The sequence below is a fragment of the Peromyscus californicus genome, unplaced genomic scaffold, assembly GCF_007827085.1.
Source record: "Peromyscus californicus insignis strain IS unplaced genomic scaffold, ASM782708v3 Scaffold_13__1_contigs__length_99412109, whole genome shotgun sequence".
Taxonomy (NCBI): domain Eukaryota; kingdom Metazoa; phylum Chordata; class Mammalia; order Rodentia; family Cricetidae; genus Peromyscus; species Peromyscus californicus.
Window position 1 is genome coordinate 84,332,603 of NW_026294424.1, and position 15,221 is coordinate 84,347,823.

Here is a 15,221-nt window from a genome sequence, read left to right on the forward strand (position 1 = left end):
CTTTGGGTTAGTACAAGGAACTTCAGCGCAGTAACTAGTCAGACACCTGGTTCAGTTACCCAGCGATCATGTCACCAGACAGTGGCATTTCTTCTGGTGTGAAGCTGAATAGGGTAGCCCAGGCACCAGGAAGTGCCGCGGGAGTTCAGGGCTGGTGAGGGTTTAATGTACACGGAAGGTTGTTTGCAGAAATGAAGGGGAAGGTCTTCATTTCATACTTGGAAAGGAAAGAAGTGTGTTGATTCTCTGAGGTGACCTCTTAGTCACCTCTCTAAAGGTAATACGTTTTCGTAAGCAAAACTGAGTTGGATTCCTGAGGGCAAAGCACTTCACTTTGTCTTGGCTTCTGGAACAGTGCAAGGATCTCTCAGTGGCGGCTAAATCCACTGAAAGCTCAGGCTTAGCGCCCACTGTCCAGCAGAGGCCGCCCTGGGCCGGGACTCCTGGGACTAGAGCGCAAGGAGGGGGAAGGCCAGTGGGTGGCCCTGTCCTCGCAGGAGGGCCGGGTGGGAGGAGTTTGGCGACCGTACAGGCGGGCCCTGGGCTCGGGCAGCTGGGATGGAGCAGAAGTGTGCCTGGCGCCGCAGGGCACACAGCTGACTCTGCGCACCACCACCACTTCGCCTAGCGCCGCCAGACACCAAAGCTGCTACCGAAGCTGCCTGGACTGATCGCGCCGGGCGGTCAGCTCCACCCGCTCCTCCCGCAGCCCGCCAGGCGAAAGAGGAGCTGCCCGTGACCGACGCACTTGGTCAGCCCCAGGAAACCCTTCCCTAGCCGCGTCCAGCTCGGTACCGAGCGCCGGAGTAACATGGTCTGCAAGGCGCTCATCGCTCTCTGCATCTTCACCGCAGGTACTTGGCGCGCTCCGCGGAAGAGCCAGGCGTGGGGAAGCCGGCACCAGTCTCCGGCTCGGGGGTTGGGGGGTGGGTCGGCGAGATCGAGAAATAAGTCGCCACTGGAAGGTGGTGGGTCTGCAGGGGTGTGCGCACTTAGATTTGAGATGTTCGGTTTTGGCGGTCCTGGGGCAAGGGGGGGGGGGAGAAAAGACGGGGTCTTCGTGGCGGCAGCCTGTGCCCCCCACAAATTCAGTCTTTGTGAAACAGGTGGCTGGCTAGCTGGCGCGTTAGAACACCGAACCCCGCAAGGAGACGACTGCTCTCTGCGGCTTCTCTTCTTCGCTGGGGGGTTCTCAGAGCGCCCCTGCCACAGTCCCAGACATCACTTCCTGCCGTGGTTTGTCCTGCCATGGGATACAGAGCCAGGGCAGGGGTCTGATAAAGCCGCTGCTAAGAGGGCTTTCAGCATCATGTGCGCTCAACCGGGCTGGTTGGCGCTCCAGGACTTAGAGGTCTCGGGAACTCCCGCGTCTCTTTTTACTTAGGCTTAGGATGATGATGCGGCACAGTCTTTGGGGCAGCGGCCCAGGCTGGGGTCAAGCTTGCGATCACTGCTGGCGAACTGCAGGTCTACTGTGGCCAAGAGCCTTTTAAAAATGTGCTCCCTGAACGAAACTAATAACTTGTCTAAAAGTAGTACACACACCCCCTTCTGCCTGTGCCCCATCCCCAAATATCGCTCTCCGGCTCCACTATGCATGCCCCGATGGTCTAGGGACTTCTAGCAGCCACGACCTTGGGCCGACAACCCAAACCAGCCCGCGGACTGCAAAGATGAAATCTGGCACCACCGTCTCGGGTTGGAAACTTAGGTTTTTATCCAGAAAAAGTGTAGCCCAATAAAGGACTATGGATAAGGGACAAGGCACGCGGGGGTGGGGAGTGGGTGGGAGGGGGGAGTAACCCAAGAGTCTGGTCTGTTTAAGAACAGATCCAAAGCCACGTACAAGCCGATTCGAGATTCAAGCGTTAGTTCAAGTGTTTTCCCTCTTGAATTGCTTGGGTTCCTGTAAATATGCCTCCTCACCCCCCCACCCCCACCCCCCGCTCGAAAGAAGTCACAACTCCTTGAGAAGAATCTGGAAGCTTCCCTGCGGCTCTCAGAGGATAACATGATTTTAAGGGAAAGTTCCCCAGCTTGAGCCAATAGCGTGCTATTTTCTCTACATGCTAACGTCTGGGAGAGCCTTTCATCTGCAAGGTCTAGAGACCTGCTTGCAGATCTTTCCGGAACCGTCAGGCAGCTTCCGTGGCAGTCCTCCGGGGAGAGGAGCGCTTAGACCTGAAAGTGGAATAGCCTTCCCAGCTGGACTGCCTCCAAAGGTAGATCCCTGGTCCTCAAAGGCGAGATGAGGACTGGATGAAACGGGAAGGGAACCCCGTTTAAGAAGCTTAAGAAACCTGCAGTGGGCTAGGATAGATTTTGTTTGCTAAACTGATTTTGCACCTTTATCCTTTATTCATTATTTATTTATTTGTGTACTTAATATTTTTTTGACCAGCTCTGACAGTTGGCAAAACAAAAACAAAAACGGATTAACAAGGAGCTCAAATAAGATGGTTTACTGATTGATTGATTGATTGATTGATGTCACTAGTGTTACTGTTCAGCTGTGCTCTGCTGAAAGAAAAATATTGCCCATTGCCATTCCCCTCCCCCAGAGCCAGGTGGCTGGTGTTTCAGAGACTGGCTGAGCAGCCTCAGCTCTATGCCCTCCAGGCTTCTGCTGGGATCAGGGCCATCAGGTCACGGGCTCCGGAGGCCTAGGAAGACACATTGCCTCTTAATTCATGTTGCTATCCCATACAGGCAGCTGTGAGCCTGAGGACGGCTTTCTATGGAGTTTGTAAGTCTGAATGAATCTTTCCATGGACAGTTTGTTAATAAAACTGCTTACCATAAATAGGCTGGAAAATAATGTCAAAATTATCATAAATACCTCACGAGAGTCTCTGCATTCCAAAGTAAAGCATTTTCAGATTGACATATTTTTCTAGAAGGTTCTAGATAATGGCAGGCATGTTCCAGCAGCTTGTGCTGGAGCTTCTCTGGCAAACTATTCACCAAAGGATGGCTTTTTTTTTTCCTGTTCTATTTTCTCTCCAGCTTTAGAGGCTTCAGAAAAACTTGAACAAACCCTTAAAGTGATACTTGATTGAGTCAGAGACAGTGTCCAGTAAGGCTTTAATTTTTAGCTTCACAAATCCTCCTGATATATGCATAGTGTTTCATAATGGACACCTGAAAATATGCTTGCATTACTGGCATCCTTGACAGGAGACAGCTCAACATTTGTTCCCTGAATTACTGTAGATGGGATGTATAGGAGTGTCACATGTGAATTAAAACCCAGTCCTGAGTCTCCAAGGTTTGGAACAGGAACTGTGCAGGGAGTGGGGACAGAGACCACTGAGTAACTTTTGCCCCCTCCATCCATTGTCATTGCTGCCCCTTGGGGTTGGGTGGCCCCATTCATTTCAAAAACCCCTCAGTGAGATAGATATATAAGGTATATAGAAACATTCAAATGGTCTTTTTAAACACTGAAGAAGACAAAAGAAATTCATTACATAAGAATAGTCCATATATATATATATATATATATATATATATATATATATATATATACACATATATACAGTGATCTGGCTTCTCTTGCTCTGAGTTTGCCCTGTCTACCCCAGTGCCAGATCAGGGAAAATACAGTGCACCCCATTCCCAGGCACACCCTGGAACACTCTTTGGTCCTCTGGTAAGCAAGACCAAGAGAGTTAAAATTTCACCAGCAAGGGATCTGTGTGTGTATGTAGGAGTGGGTGTGGGTACGGGTGTGGACGTGTGTATACGTGTGTTCTGGACCCATCAGCTCTCTCTTCTCTGCATAACTAACATTGGCCACGGCTCTTTGCCTATGCAAGTCCTCATGTGTGTCAGTTCAGTGGCTGTATCACAAGTACACTGCAAAAATAGCAACCTTCTTCCAGGAAGGTGTGTGTATCGGAGTGACAAGGGAGAGCTATCTGCCTGCGTTCCTTTTCCCCTGAAATCTGTGGTCCCGGTGAAAGACGTGGCATCTTCCTTTGTATGGAGAGACCTGAAAATTGCAAGCTCTTTATATTGTCTTCAGATGCATTCATAGAGGCAAGGAGAAGCAGGTAGATTCTGCAGCCTGACTATTCACAGTACCCACCCGAGTTCAGGCCAAGTACCCTAAACACCCTGCATTTTCTCCTGTTTAAAATTAGAGGAGGGGGTCATCTCATAAGGTTGGTGAAAATGCTAACTGACTGAGCATACCTACAAGTATGCAGTGCTGGGGACATGGAAAATGCTCAGTAATGTTAGCCCTTGCTGCTCTTACCCTTAATAAAGATGACTATATCCAGCACTGAACACACAGGTCACCCTCTCCAAGTGCGGAGCTTGTGTGTTTGCACTTAGACTCTGCAGATCCCAGACTGCAACTAACATGCCAAGGCTGACTGTTCCAGAAAACTCAGTATGCAAATTAGGAAGACAGTCGGCTGAGCCACTAAATGCCTAATTGAAAAGGTTAATATGTGTTGGTTCAGCCATAGCACAATGACCAGGAAAGAAAAAAAGGGGTTAGTTACAATTAAAGTAAAATAAAGTCCTCACCAAGGATTTTTGCAAACTGGTGTATTTAGAAAGCCCAAGTCAGCTAAATCTAAAAGGTCAGATCCCCAGAGCAACACATTTGGGGATAATTCAGAGTAAATGGGTCATTTTATCTGATGGTTCTGAGTGACTTTCTCCAGCACTCAGAGACCTCAATAATGGCCAGATCTCCAACTGAACCTTAGCACTTGGGCATGTTTAATGTGCTAGTGTTTATATGGAGAAAATACTAGTCCAATATTCATACAGTCTAAGACAACTGTCTAAAGTAATCATTTCACTCAAGGATCAGGGAGCATAGCACCTACATTTTAAAAAATATTTATTGCCTGGCAGTGGTGGCGCACGCCTTTAATCCCAGCACTCGGGAGGCAGAGGCAGGCAAATCTCTGCAAGTTCGAGGCCAGCCTGGGCTACAGAGTGAGTTCCAGGAAAGGCTCCAAAGCTACACAGAGAAACCCTGTCTCAAAACAAAACAAAACAAACAAGCAAAAAACATTTATCACTTCAGTGGGACCCGTGGCAAAGGAAAGATCCTTATGAGAGCAGTCAGAATTAAACTCCTCTCAAGAGTATCTGTCTCTAAATCAGTGTTGAAGAGTCAGCTATTTGCCAAAGTTAATGTTTCCTGTAGAAGACAATACCAGCTCTAAGAAGTAGACGGGTTGTATCTGCCTCACCCTATGGTTGTTTTATCATGGGAAATGTGGAGTCAATAGGTTATCACCCGGTTAAAATAGTGTGACTACAAAGCCAGACTCAGGGTGCATGCAGTTTATCACATCTTAAATGATTTAAATGACAGAAACTGATGTAACATTTTTCTAGCACATGTACCTTTAAATATTTTATGATCCTTCACACCAGCACAGACCATTTCTTTCAATGATATGTTTTTAACATTGTTTACAGATCTTGAAAACTTTATCATTTTTATAAGTAATAAGAACCGTTAAATGAAGTGGAGAAGTATAGGATCCTGCCCATGGATGCTTTCACTAGGTGTAGGTACAGTACCGATGGAAAGCATACAATCTTAATTTTCCTTTGCCTCATGTTGTCACATTTAGCAAATAAACACTCAAGCTGTCCGGTCACACTTGAATTTCAAGTAAACAGTGATTCTAAATATATCCCGTGTAATATTAAAATTCAAGTTCACCGGGGAGTGCTGTATTTTATCTGGCAATTCTCCTCTGGCCTTGTCTCCAGACCACCTATGCACGGACCTGCTGTAGAACGACCTTCAGTTTAAGCCTTGTTTCCTGGGGCCTTAGCTGACTAGCACCTCTTCAGTCAGTCTGTAAGTGGGAAGGAAACACACGGAGATTTAACAGCAGCTCTCTTTGCACAGATTAGGATGCAAGAGCAGTTTGCATTCCAGTGAGATATTTGGACTCTGTTTCCACACCTATCAACTGTGTAGGGTTTTGTGTTTCTGATCAACAGATGACATTTCCATGGCTTCTTTGACCCATTTTAATGAACCTTTCTGACCCTTCCTTTCAAAAAGAAATAGTATATTTCTAATAGTAGCCATGTTTTTGCCTAGTGCTGGATTTAGAAACTGTCTGGAATATAGCTGGCAGCTGATTTAAAGGGAACATTATAGAATAGCTTTGGATTTCAGAACCCATTTTCTCGCCAAGATCTTAAGACAGCTTACAAATATTAATTATATAAGTTTTATATAATTCCTGCTGGATAGATTTATTGGTATCACTTAAAAAGCTGTAGCTATACAGATCCTGAGGCAACACATTAGGCAGAATTTTAAGGTAGATATTAGAAAGTCTTTTAAGCTATTTAGCTTTGGAAGAAATTTGCACTCTTTATTCCCAGGGAGAAATCTGTGACTAGCTAACTGTTAAGTAAGGGAAATTGTGGAAAATTACCAGGTGTGATATTTAGAAAACATGTCTATTTGATATGAAAAGTAAGTAATGGAATAAAACCTCTACTTACATTCCAAATTCTGGTTTTCTCTTCCATAAGCAATAAAATGAAGACATAATGTTCAATATGGGTGTTGAACATGAAAGGAATTAGATGGGAGAGGGAATGTTTTTTCTGGCTGTGGTTGTAAATTTGGGACTACCAAATTTAGATCATATTGTATTTCCTAATATATAATTAATAAAATATATGCTATCCTTTACAATTGTGATAGTCTTCTCTGCTTTGTATAGCCCCAAAGCATAACCTCATCACTGTGTTTAATTACCCATCACTGCATCCTTGATGGAAAACTACTGATGGGTCTAAGATCTTAATCCTCTCATTCTGTTATAGTTGGGGAACTTCTGAACAAGTATCTATTTCTCAGAAACTCTAGGGGTTGAGTCCACGATCTAGGTGCTAGTGGGTTCTGCATCTTGAGAGTGTATATGGAGCCTTCTTTTTGTGTAGCTGCATGGTAGGTGACTCAAGGCAGCCCCTGGCAACATTTTATAGACACTATTCCATTCATGATGGCTTCCTCATCAAGATCTAACCACCTCCCAGAGTCTCTGCCTCCTAATACCATCTCTTCGGGAATTACAATTTTTAGCACACAAATTTGGGGGGACTGGAGGACCAGGGAGATGGATCAGTAGGTAAAATCTTTGCCATGCAAGTGTGAGGACTTACTTAGGTTCAAATTCTTGGTAGCCAGGTGCAGAGACACAGGTCTGTATTAGAGAGGAGGGGCTAAGATGGAGAATGTGAAGGGCTTCTGTGCCACTTGCTTGTCAAAGAATCATGACAAAGTCTGGGAAACTGAGGACCTCTTTCTTGGCCTAGTAAGGAGGCAAGGTTTTGGTAGGTGGGATGCATGTCTGTTATGGGTGTTCTTGTTGTGTCCATGTACCCATGAGAAGCAGCAGCAAAGCATGCCAAATAAGAAGGAATCCTGGTTGTTTTGACTTAAAAATTGCAGCGTTGATGGAGGTGATGTTTAGAGGAAAGCCCCGAAATTCTCCGTCTTTGAAGCACTGATCAAATCTATCTGAGCAGGGACAAATATCAACTCTCAAGAAGGAATGATCATTCATCATTTATCTTCTGGGAAATGCTTGCGAGGGAAGTGTGATGTGAAATTACATATGGAAACTGGTCCGGTGTGATGTGCACAGGAAACAGGGTTAGGGGATGGGAAGAGCTATTCAGAACTTTACTAGCTGACTTGGGCATGGCAAGGGGCACAGAGTTGAAAGAAAGCAAGAAGCTTATCAGATGTTTGAAAGATAGGAGTAGATAATGTAGATTTAGAACTAACCAAGGCCTTCTTTCTCTCAGTACTCTTCATCAGTCCTTCAAGACAATGTGTTTTACTTTCCTTTAACTATCATGCCAAGTCTAAACACAGTCTAGCACTTTCATTGCTCTGGTCCTGAGCAGAGGCGCTACCATCTTTTCTCTGGAGTACTGCAAGGGCCTCCCGGATGTCAGTCTCCAGACTTCTCTTCCTGAGATCTGCTTTGTACAGGGAAATGTCACTGGATCTGTTGGAAATGCATCAGAAGTGTCACTGCTCTGTGCTAAGTCCCAACCCCATTGCACCCAACTGAAGGTCAAATCCTTAAAGAGATAGTCAAGATCTGCCCAAGGGGTCCATTTGCTCTTGACCTGGGTGTTCTCTCCAGAGTCCACTTGCTCACTGTGCCCAGCCACCCTTCCTTCTTGCTGCATGCTGTGTTCGGTTCCTCTATCTGGAGCAACCGTTCTTCAAGGGTTAACATAGTGAATGTCGTCTAACCTTCTCTAAACTGCCACTGTTGGTCACCTTTCCGAAACTGTCCCAAACAGTTAAGATAATCAGGAGAGAGAGAGAGAGAGAGAGAGAGAGAGAGAGAGAGAGAGAGAGAGAGAGAGAGAGAGAGAGAGATTCCTTTTGACTCAGTTTGGCAGGTTTTAATTCCCAAACAATTGGCTGACTACTTTGGGCCTGTGTTGGGACAGTACTTCATGGTATGGACACAGAGTATCAGAAACCTGTTTACCCTCTCACTGAGCATAGGAGAAGGAGAGGAAGGAGACACTGTCCCATAATCCCCTTGGAGGGCGTTCCTCCAGTGGTCTAAAATCTCTTACTAGGCCGCTTCTTACCATCCCACCAACACTCACCAGCAAGGAACTGGGGACCAAACCTTTAACAAGTGAACCACTGGGGGACATTGCAGAGCCCAAAGGTAGCACATTTGCCTGACTTTCACTTCTCAATAAACCCTACCCTAACCAACATGCAAAAATCACAGCACAATCTCCCTGCCCAGTCTGTGCCCCCGGTGTACTTACCTGAGTCTGGCCTGTTCTTACTTCACTGCCCGTATCCCTCCATCCCTCACTGCTACATCTCACTACAGTACAGCCTCACCCAGGGGCTTTGTGTCTCTCCTCCTTGTTCTGGCGGTCCTCAGTGAAAGAATATTTCGTGGCACACAGTAGGTGCTCAAAATACATTTGCAATATTGGCAAAATACTTAGTCGAAAATTTTCCGTCGGTCACGTGAAGATGAGACACTGCAGGCTTGCTGACCATCAGGTGCTGATGTCTAGTGCAGTGCTTACATATGGTGTTTTAGAAAAAGCAGTAGTCAGACCTTTGGTCCTTGCTTTACAGGAGACAGACTAGCAAACAAAAACCCAGCGAGGCCTTAAGATGAGCTATTGGATAGCTAGCTGTACACATGTGGAATTCTGAAACTCTTCTTCTAAACTGCAGTGTCTGTCTCTTCCCCCCGGTAGGAACGTCATTTTAGAACAGTTGAAACTTAACTCTGTGGCCAATTAAGAAAATGTCACCTTCGAGCTCAGCTAGGACGGATAAAAGATGCGCCAGAGCACTATAATTTGAACCATTCTGAGAATTTTCTCAATAACTAAAAATAGCTTGTTGATGAAACGTGGTTTGAGTCTAAAGGAAATACAACTGGCCATTTCCCAGTAAAGCTTGAAAAAGTTAGGTGAATTCAGACCCTGAGCGTTGACGATGTAAAAAAATGTAAGTCAGTCACTAATGGGCTCAAGGATATAATGGGGGATTTTCTTGGCCTTGGAGACTACGCATTATAGCTTTCTTAATGAGTCTGAAACATGAGCTATGTTTAGTCCGAGCAGTGGCTAGAGATGATGCTGAAGTTCCAGCTAAAATCAAACCTATATCCTAGAACAGAGAGGAAAGATGGGAGGGTGCTTGTTATTTATCCTGCAGTAGATACACCCCTTGACATGGTTGGTGTCAAATTTACCCAGCATGGCACATGCCTCAGTTTTATCATACACCCCCCCAAAAAAATCTGGTACTTTCTTTCTTATTCAAAATAGGAATGATTGTTTATGTGGTAGTTGCCAGCAAGAACATGATCTTTAAAATACGAGCATCCTGATCTTGATGATATCAACTTGGAGAAGCAATTTATAAGTGAGGGAAAGATAATGCCTTATTTCAAACATTAGACTTATTTATTTCATAAGCTCTGTTTGTCCATTCTTGAGAAAGGCAAATTCACTGCCATCCTCGTTCAGCAGCCTTAACTGTGAACAGAGAGGTATCAAACTCAGGTGACCCTGGGCTTGCCCTGCAGGGTCTGCCCGGATGTGTGGTGTTGAGACCGTGGCATTGCAATAGAGATGACACTCCACCCCCACCCCCACCCCCTGCCTCCCAGAGCAATGTGTGAAAAGCAGGTGAAATATGTAAGATGAGAGGCAGGGCCTAATACCTTACTGGAAGGAAAAAGATCACACAGCATGAAGAGAAGGTTGGGGGACCCCAAATCTCAAAATCAAGTGTGGCTACAGATGGAGTGAAGTTCTGTCATTCTGAGACCAGAACTGGTCAGTGACGCCACCCTGTGCTCAGCATTCATCCTGAACAGTATTAGTAACTGCGTTCAAGAGTAGGGTGGCCTACACCACTGTACCAGCATGGCTACCGTTTATAGTTGCCAATATACAAAAAAAGAAAGCTATAGGATTTGTGCATTCCTGCATTAAATGGGATTGGAGGGGATACAGGGAGTCTCTCCCCAAGCCTACTTCTCTGAATTTTTCAGTAATGTATTATGAATATTTCAAGTCCATCTTTTGCAACAGTTCATGTGGCTATAGTAACTGCAAACAGCTGTCGCAACTCTCGGCATAGTGACTTCAAAGTCCTTCTGACAGAACCTCAAAAAAAATCATAGAGAAGCAAGCTACCGGGCAGCACTGATGTAATGGGCGAAGGTTCCAAAAAAAACCAAACAAACAAAAAAAACTTAACATAATAATGTTATATTTTCTAAAACTCAAGTGTTGTATGAGGCATCGTCAGAACCGCCATCTTGGATCATTTTTAAGGGGCGTTGAGCTATCAGATCAATACTTAAGGCACAATGTTATAATTCTCTTCTAAAACCTAAAATCTCTTCAGCATTTGTTACCATGGTGTCTACTTTTTTTTTTAAACACATCCTAAGTTTCTCAAAATGAAAGTTGTCAACTTAGATAGCAAATAAGAAAAATACCCTTCAGAAGACCATATTATTTCTTTCCTTTGGCAACATTCAATATATGATATCATATTTTCAACAAAGTAATCAATAAAAACGTGGTTTAGAAAGATGTTGGAGGAGCCATTATTAATCCTCGGCAGCATTTTCAGAGAACAATGCAGGTGTGCTGGGGACACTGCTGAACAGGCAGATAGGGCAGGGAGAAGCTGAGCTCCAACTGACTCCAGCCAAGCCCTTCCGTTTTGATAAAACTGTGTGCGTTGTTGGGGACCAGCCTGTTACCTTTTAGCTCTATGGGGTACCACCACAGATCACTCTGTGTGTGCATCATCATCTGCTCCTCCAAGTAGCCTTGGGAGGGATGCAATACTGTTTGCACTTTGCAGTTGAGGTCACAGGGATTCGAGAGTTAGGTAGTACGCCATTCACGTGCAGTTGATAAGCAACAGAGCTACGGATTGAGCGGACAACTTCCTCTTTACCCATTTCAACCCTCATTGCCTTCAGCTGTCCAGATAGCTGCTCAATCAGTTCATGTCCCCAACTTTGATTCTCATCTCTGTCCCACATGTTCCAGCTTTGGTTGAGAGTCTGCCTTGCATCAATCTTTCTTTAAGCTGCGATGCTTAAGTGAAGGTCTCTTTCTTCACACAGGATCATCTCTCAGGACCTATTTAGGCCAGAACGGATTGCCTATTCCCATAGTAAGAAAGGTAAATGGACCCAAATCCGCTTAAGACTCTCCCAGTGTTCATAGCGTGGTGGTGGTGTGTGTGTGTGTTTGGGGTGGGGGGCTAGGTTCCATTTTCAGTAACAGAATGACAGGTCCTTGTGGAGGAAGCTAATTCCAGGCAGGACTGATTAGATGACTACAGTATCATATTAGACCAGAAAGTAAAGACCTTCTCATGACGTCAGAGGACTCAAAGATGCTTAATGAAACTCTAACTGGCCAAAGATGGTGCAATTTGATTATCAATGAGAATAATAATTGGAATAGACTGAAACTTACTAAACATGTTTGCTCCTGAATACAAAATGATTTTGAAACCACAACAGTGAAATAATACAGATGTTACTATTCTTCACTAGAAGATGCAAATAAACTAACAGATTATTTTGAAAAATAATACATAACTATGGAGAATCAAGTCTTGTTTATTGATTGATTTTCAAGTCTTGCTGCCTTTATATTGTGAGTGCACCACTGTGTGGTGGAACATTTGATGAAGAGCTGATTGGTTGTCTCTGCAGAAGTATTGTAGCTAGTAAGTCTAGAAATGCAATAGAAACAGTTACTTTAATGCATAGGCTCATGAGTTAGTGGCTTTTGATCATCAGTGGCTGCCTTCTTCTTGAAGTGTGGCAGTGTGGCATAACCAGATACTTGTCCCTCCCACACGATCCCTTTTGATACAATCCTGCCACACTCAGAGGGAACCTACATCCCACTGAGCTTCTTCAGCCAACTGGGAAAGGCGATAGTGAATCTCATGGGAATGAAGTCAGAAAGCTCCAGAAAACCAGAGAGTCAGAGAGTCAATAGGATCAACTGCCTGGTTTCTTCAATAAATAGATTTTAAGGAATAAAGAAATAGTTTGAGAGAAAGATGTGCGGAGGAAGGAGAAATCTGCAGACTGAAAGGAGACTTGAGAACAGAGTAACCAAACCCAACCACACAACTTATTCAGGTTCTGACCAAGCCAAACTCTAAATTAAATGATGACGTCCATGACACATTTGAGAATGAGAAGACTGACTTGCTCTTTAATGAGGCTGAGGTTTTGTTTATTTTAACCATGATAATGATATACACATTATTTTCCAACAATCTTACCCTTTAGAGACCCTTAGGATTATAGTTACCAAAAAATGCTATTGTTTCTAAGATTTGCTTCAAAATAATATGTGAGTAGGAAAGTAGGTTGGGATATTATCTGAAGAAATGGTTTTCAGTTAGTAACTGTTGAAATTGAGTAAAGAGAACAGGGGGATTCACTGCACTCTTCCATTTAGTGGATGATTCCATTTTTATTGCAAAAGTTTTTTAGAAAAGATCCTCATCCTAACCATAACCTATCTCCAATTGATAATCACTCACAAAGGAAAAATTAGTTTTCTCTGATGAAGTCTCACTGGGTATACAAACCACACTGATGGACAGGCCCCATACCCAACAGCAGATGGCCAATACAAAATGAATTCGGGTGGTATTTTTGGAGATTTATTTTGTCTCATAGTGTTGGGTATTTTTTTTTTCACCATATAGGTCTTTTGCTTATATATTATGGTTTCCAGTTTTGTGTCTTTATGGGATTTCTGTGTGTATGAGTGTATGTGTCTCTGTGTCTGTGTGTGTTAATTGTGCTTTTTCCTTGTTTCTCTTTTTTTTTTTCCCTGTTTGTTTGTTTTGTCTTATTCTGGCTGGTTAGTTTGTTTTAGTTGCCTGTTTGTTTTCTATTAAGAGAGAAAGACAGAAAGGGTGTGGATTTGGGTGGGTGGGGAGGTGGAGAGGATCTTAGGGGAACTGGTGATATAGGGGATGATCAGAATATATTGTATGAAAAAAATCTATTTTCAATAAAAATTAAAATTATTTTTAAAAGGCTTTTAGAAATGAAGTTTATCAGACCTCACTGTTGGGTACAGAGGTAAGCCCCAACCATTTAAACAAATGCCTTGGAATCCTGCTCGAGGACAAGGCGGTATGGGTGAACATGTCAATGGGAGCTATAGAAGCACATGCATCATCCTTGGTGAATCAGCCTCAAGAAAAGAAGGCCTGCTGTGTCCCTTCAGAACCCTCTGGCCTTGCTAGTGCCATTCCCCCACTCCTGTACACTGTTCTCCACTGTTCTCTGCTGACCCAAATTCTCCAGCTTGCAAGCTCACATTTGAGTTGTTTGGGCGTGTGAGCCTCTGGAGAGCAGGGGGCATGTCTTGACTTCATACCCCTCCATTCCATGCATGAACTCATGGGGCAAATGCTCAATGCTTGTCCAGTTGAACTAAAGAAACTGAAGCTTAGAGATGTGGAGTCCGAGGTCTCACAGCTAGTTGATGGATGAATGTAAACTCATGGTTTCATGTAAACATTAAGGTCCCTGGCTTCAGGGAACCAAAGCCCATTCGACTTTGCCCTTTTCTCCTTAGGAGGTGAGACTTGAAGGCTTACTCGGTTAGAGAAGTGACATATTAACATGGAACAACAGAGAGATACTATCTACTGCCCCTCACAGGAATGTAGATGAGCACAGAGACCTGCAGGACTGACTTGTGGGGAAAATAATACCTTCCTAGAAGAGAACAGCCCAGGATATACAATACCACATGAATTGGGAGTTGCTCAGAGATGGGTACCATAAGGACCTAGAGAAAGCACAAAAGACAGATGGGAGGCTGGGCAGAGCCCAGTGGCCTGCTTCATCTGATGACACAGGAGCAAATGATTTAGAAAGGAATTCTAATTGCTTTCCAGAGAAGCTTGTTATGTTTGGGCAGTCACACCACCAGCACGTTCTTATGAAAGGAAATTCTGCTCTTTCTATTCATGTGAAGGCAGCAAGGATTGCCTTGTAAAGACTCCAGGAGTTGAGCTAGGGCTAACCACTCTGGGGAGTTTTAAAGAAAGGAGGCAATCCAAGAGCATCCTCTGAAAATTACATTTGTTGGGAAAAAGGAAATAAGTTGTGTTTCTTTATGGGTGTGTGTTCTTGTTTAAACACCAGATTGCTCTTGCAATCCACAGTCTAACCTTTGAAATGTGTCGCCAAAACAGCCTATACACACAGCCTGGAATTCCAGCACTCAGGAGGAGAGTGGGGTGGGAGGTACTCAAGGCTCCTTAGCTACAGAGTGAGTTCAAGACCAGCCTGGGGTGCAGGTGACTCTGTCTCAAAACAAAATAAAACGCACACACAGAAACACTAGTTGAAGATGATACTGTTTTAAAATACACAGTCATGTATGTTTCTCCAAGATAAGTATAAAGAAACTATACCTCAATACCTCAAATGCTAAAGACAAACCAAAACTCCCAGAACCTATAGAGACAAGCAAATGATGACTTCTAACAGCAGGTATCCCTGTGGAAATGAAGGAGGGTGTGAAACCCAGTGCTTGTCTGTGGCTGGCTCCCTTCTCCTTCTCACCTTCACCTGTGGTATAAAGGATTTGTTAAAGAAGGGAGCGCTTTCCTTTCT

General features: G+C 44.2%; 1 protein-coding gene across 1 annotated transcript in view; it reads left to right on the forward strand.

Annotated features, from left to right (window-relative positions):
* Positions 1–528: 528 nt before the first annotated feature.
* The window catches only part of Parm1 (prostate androgen-regulated mucin-like protein 1), a 102,144-nt gene continuing 87,451 nt past the window's right edge, over positions 529–15,221 (forward strand). Inside the window, exon 1 of the mRNA XM_052735355.1 lies at positions 529–854. Within this exon, the coding sequence (XP_052591315.1) occupies positions 812–854 (43 nt within the window). The 5' untranslated portion in view covers positions 529–811. The remainder of the gene's footprint in view (positions 855–15,221) is intronic.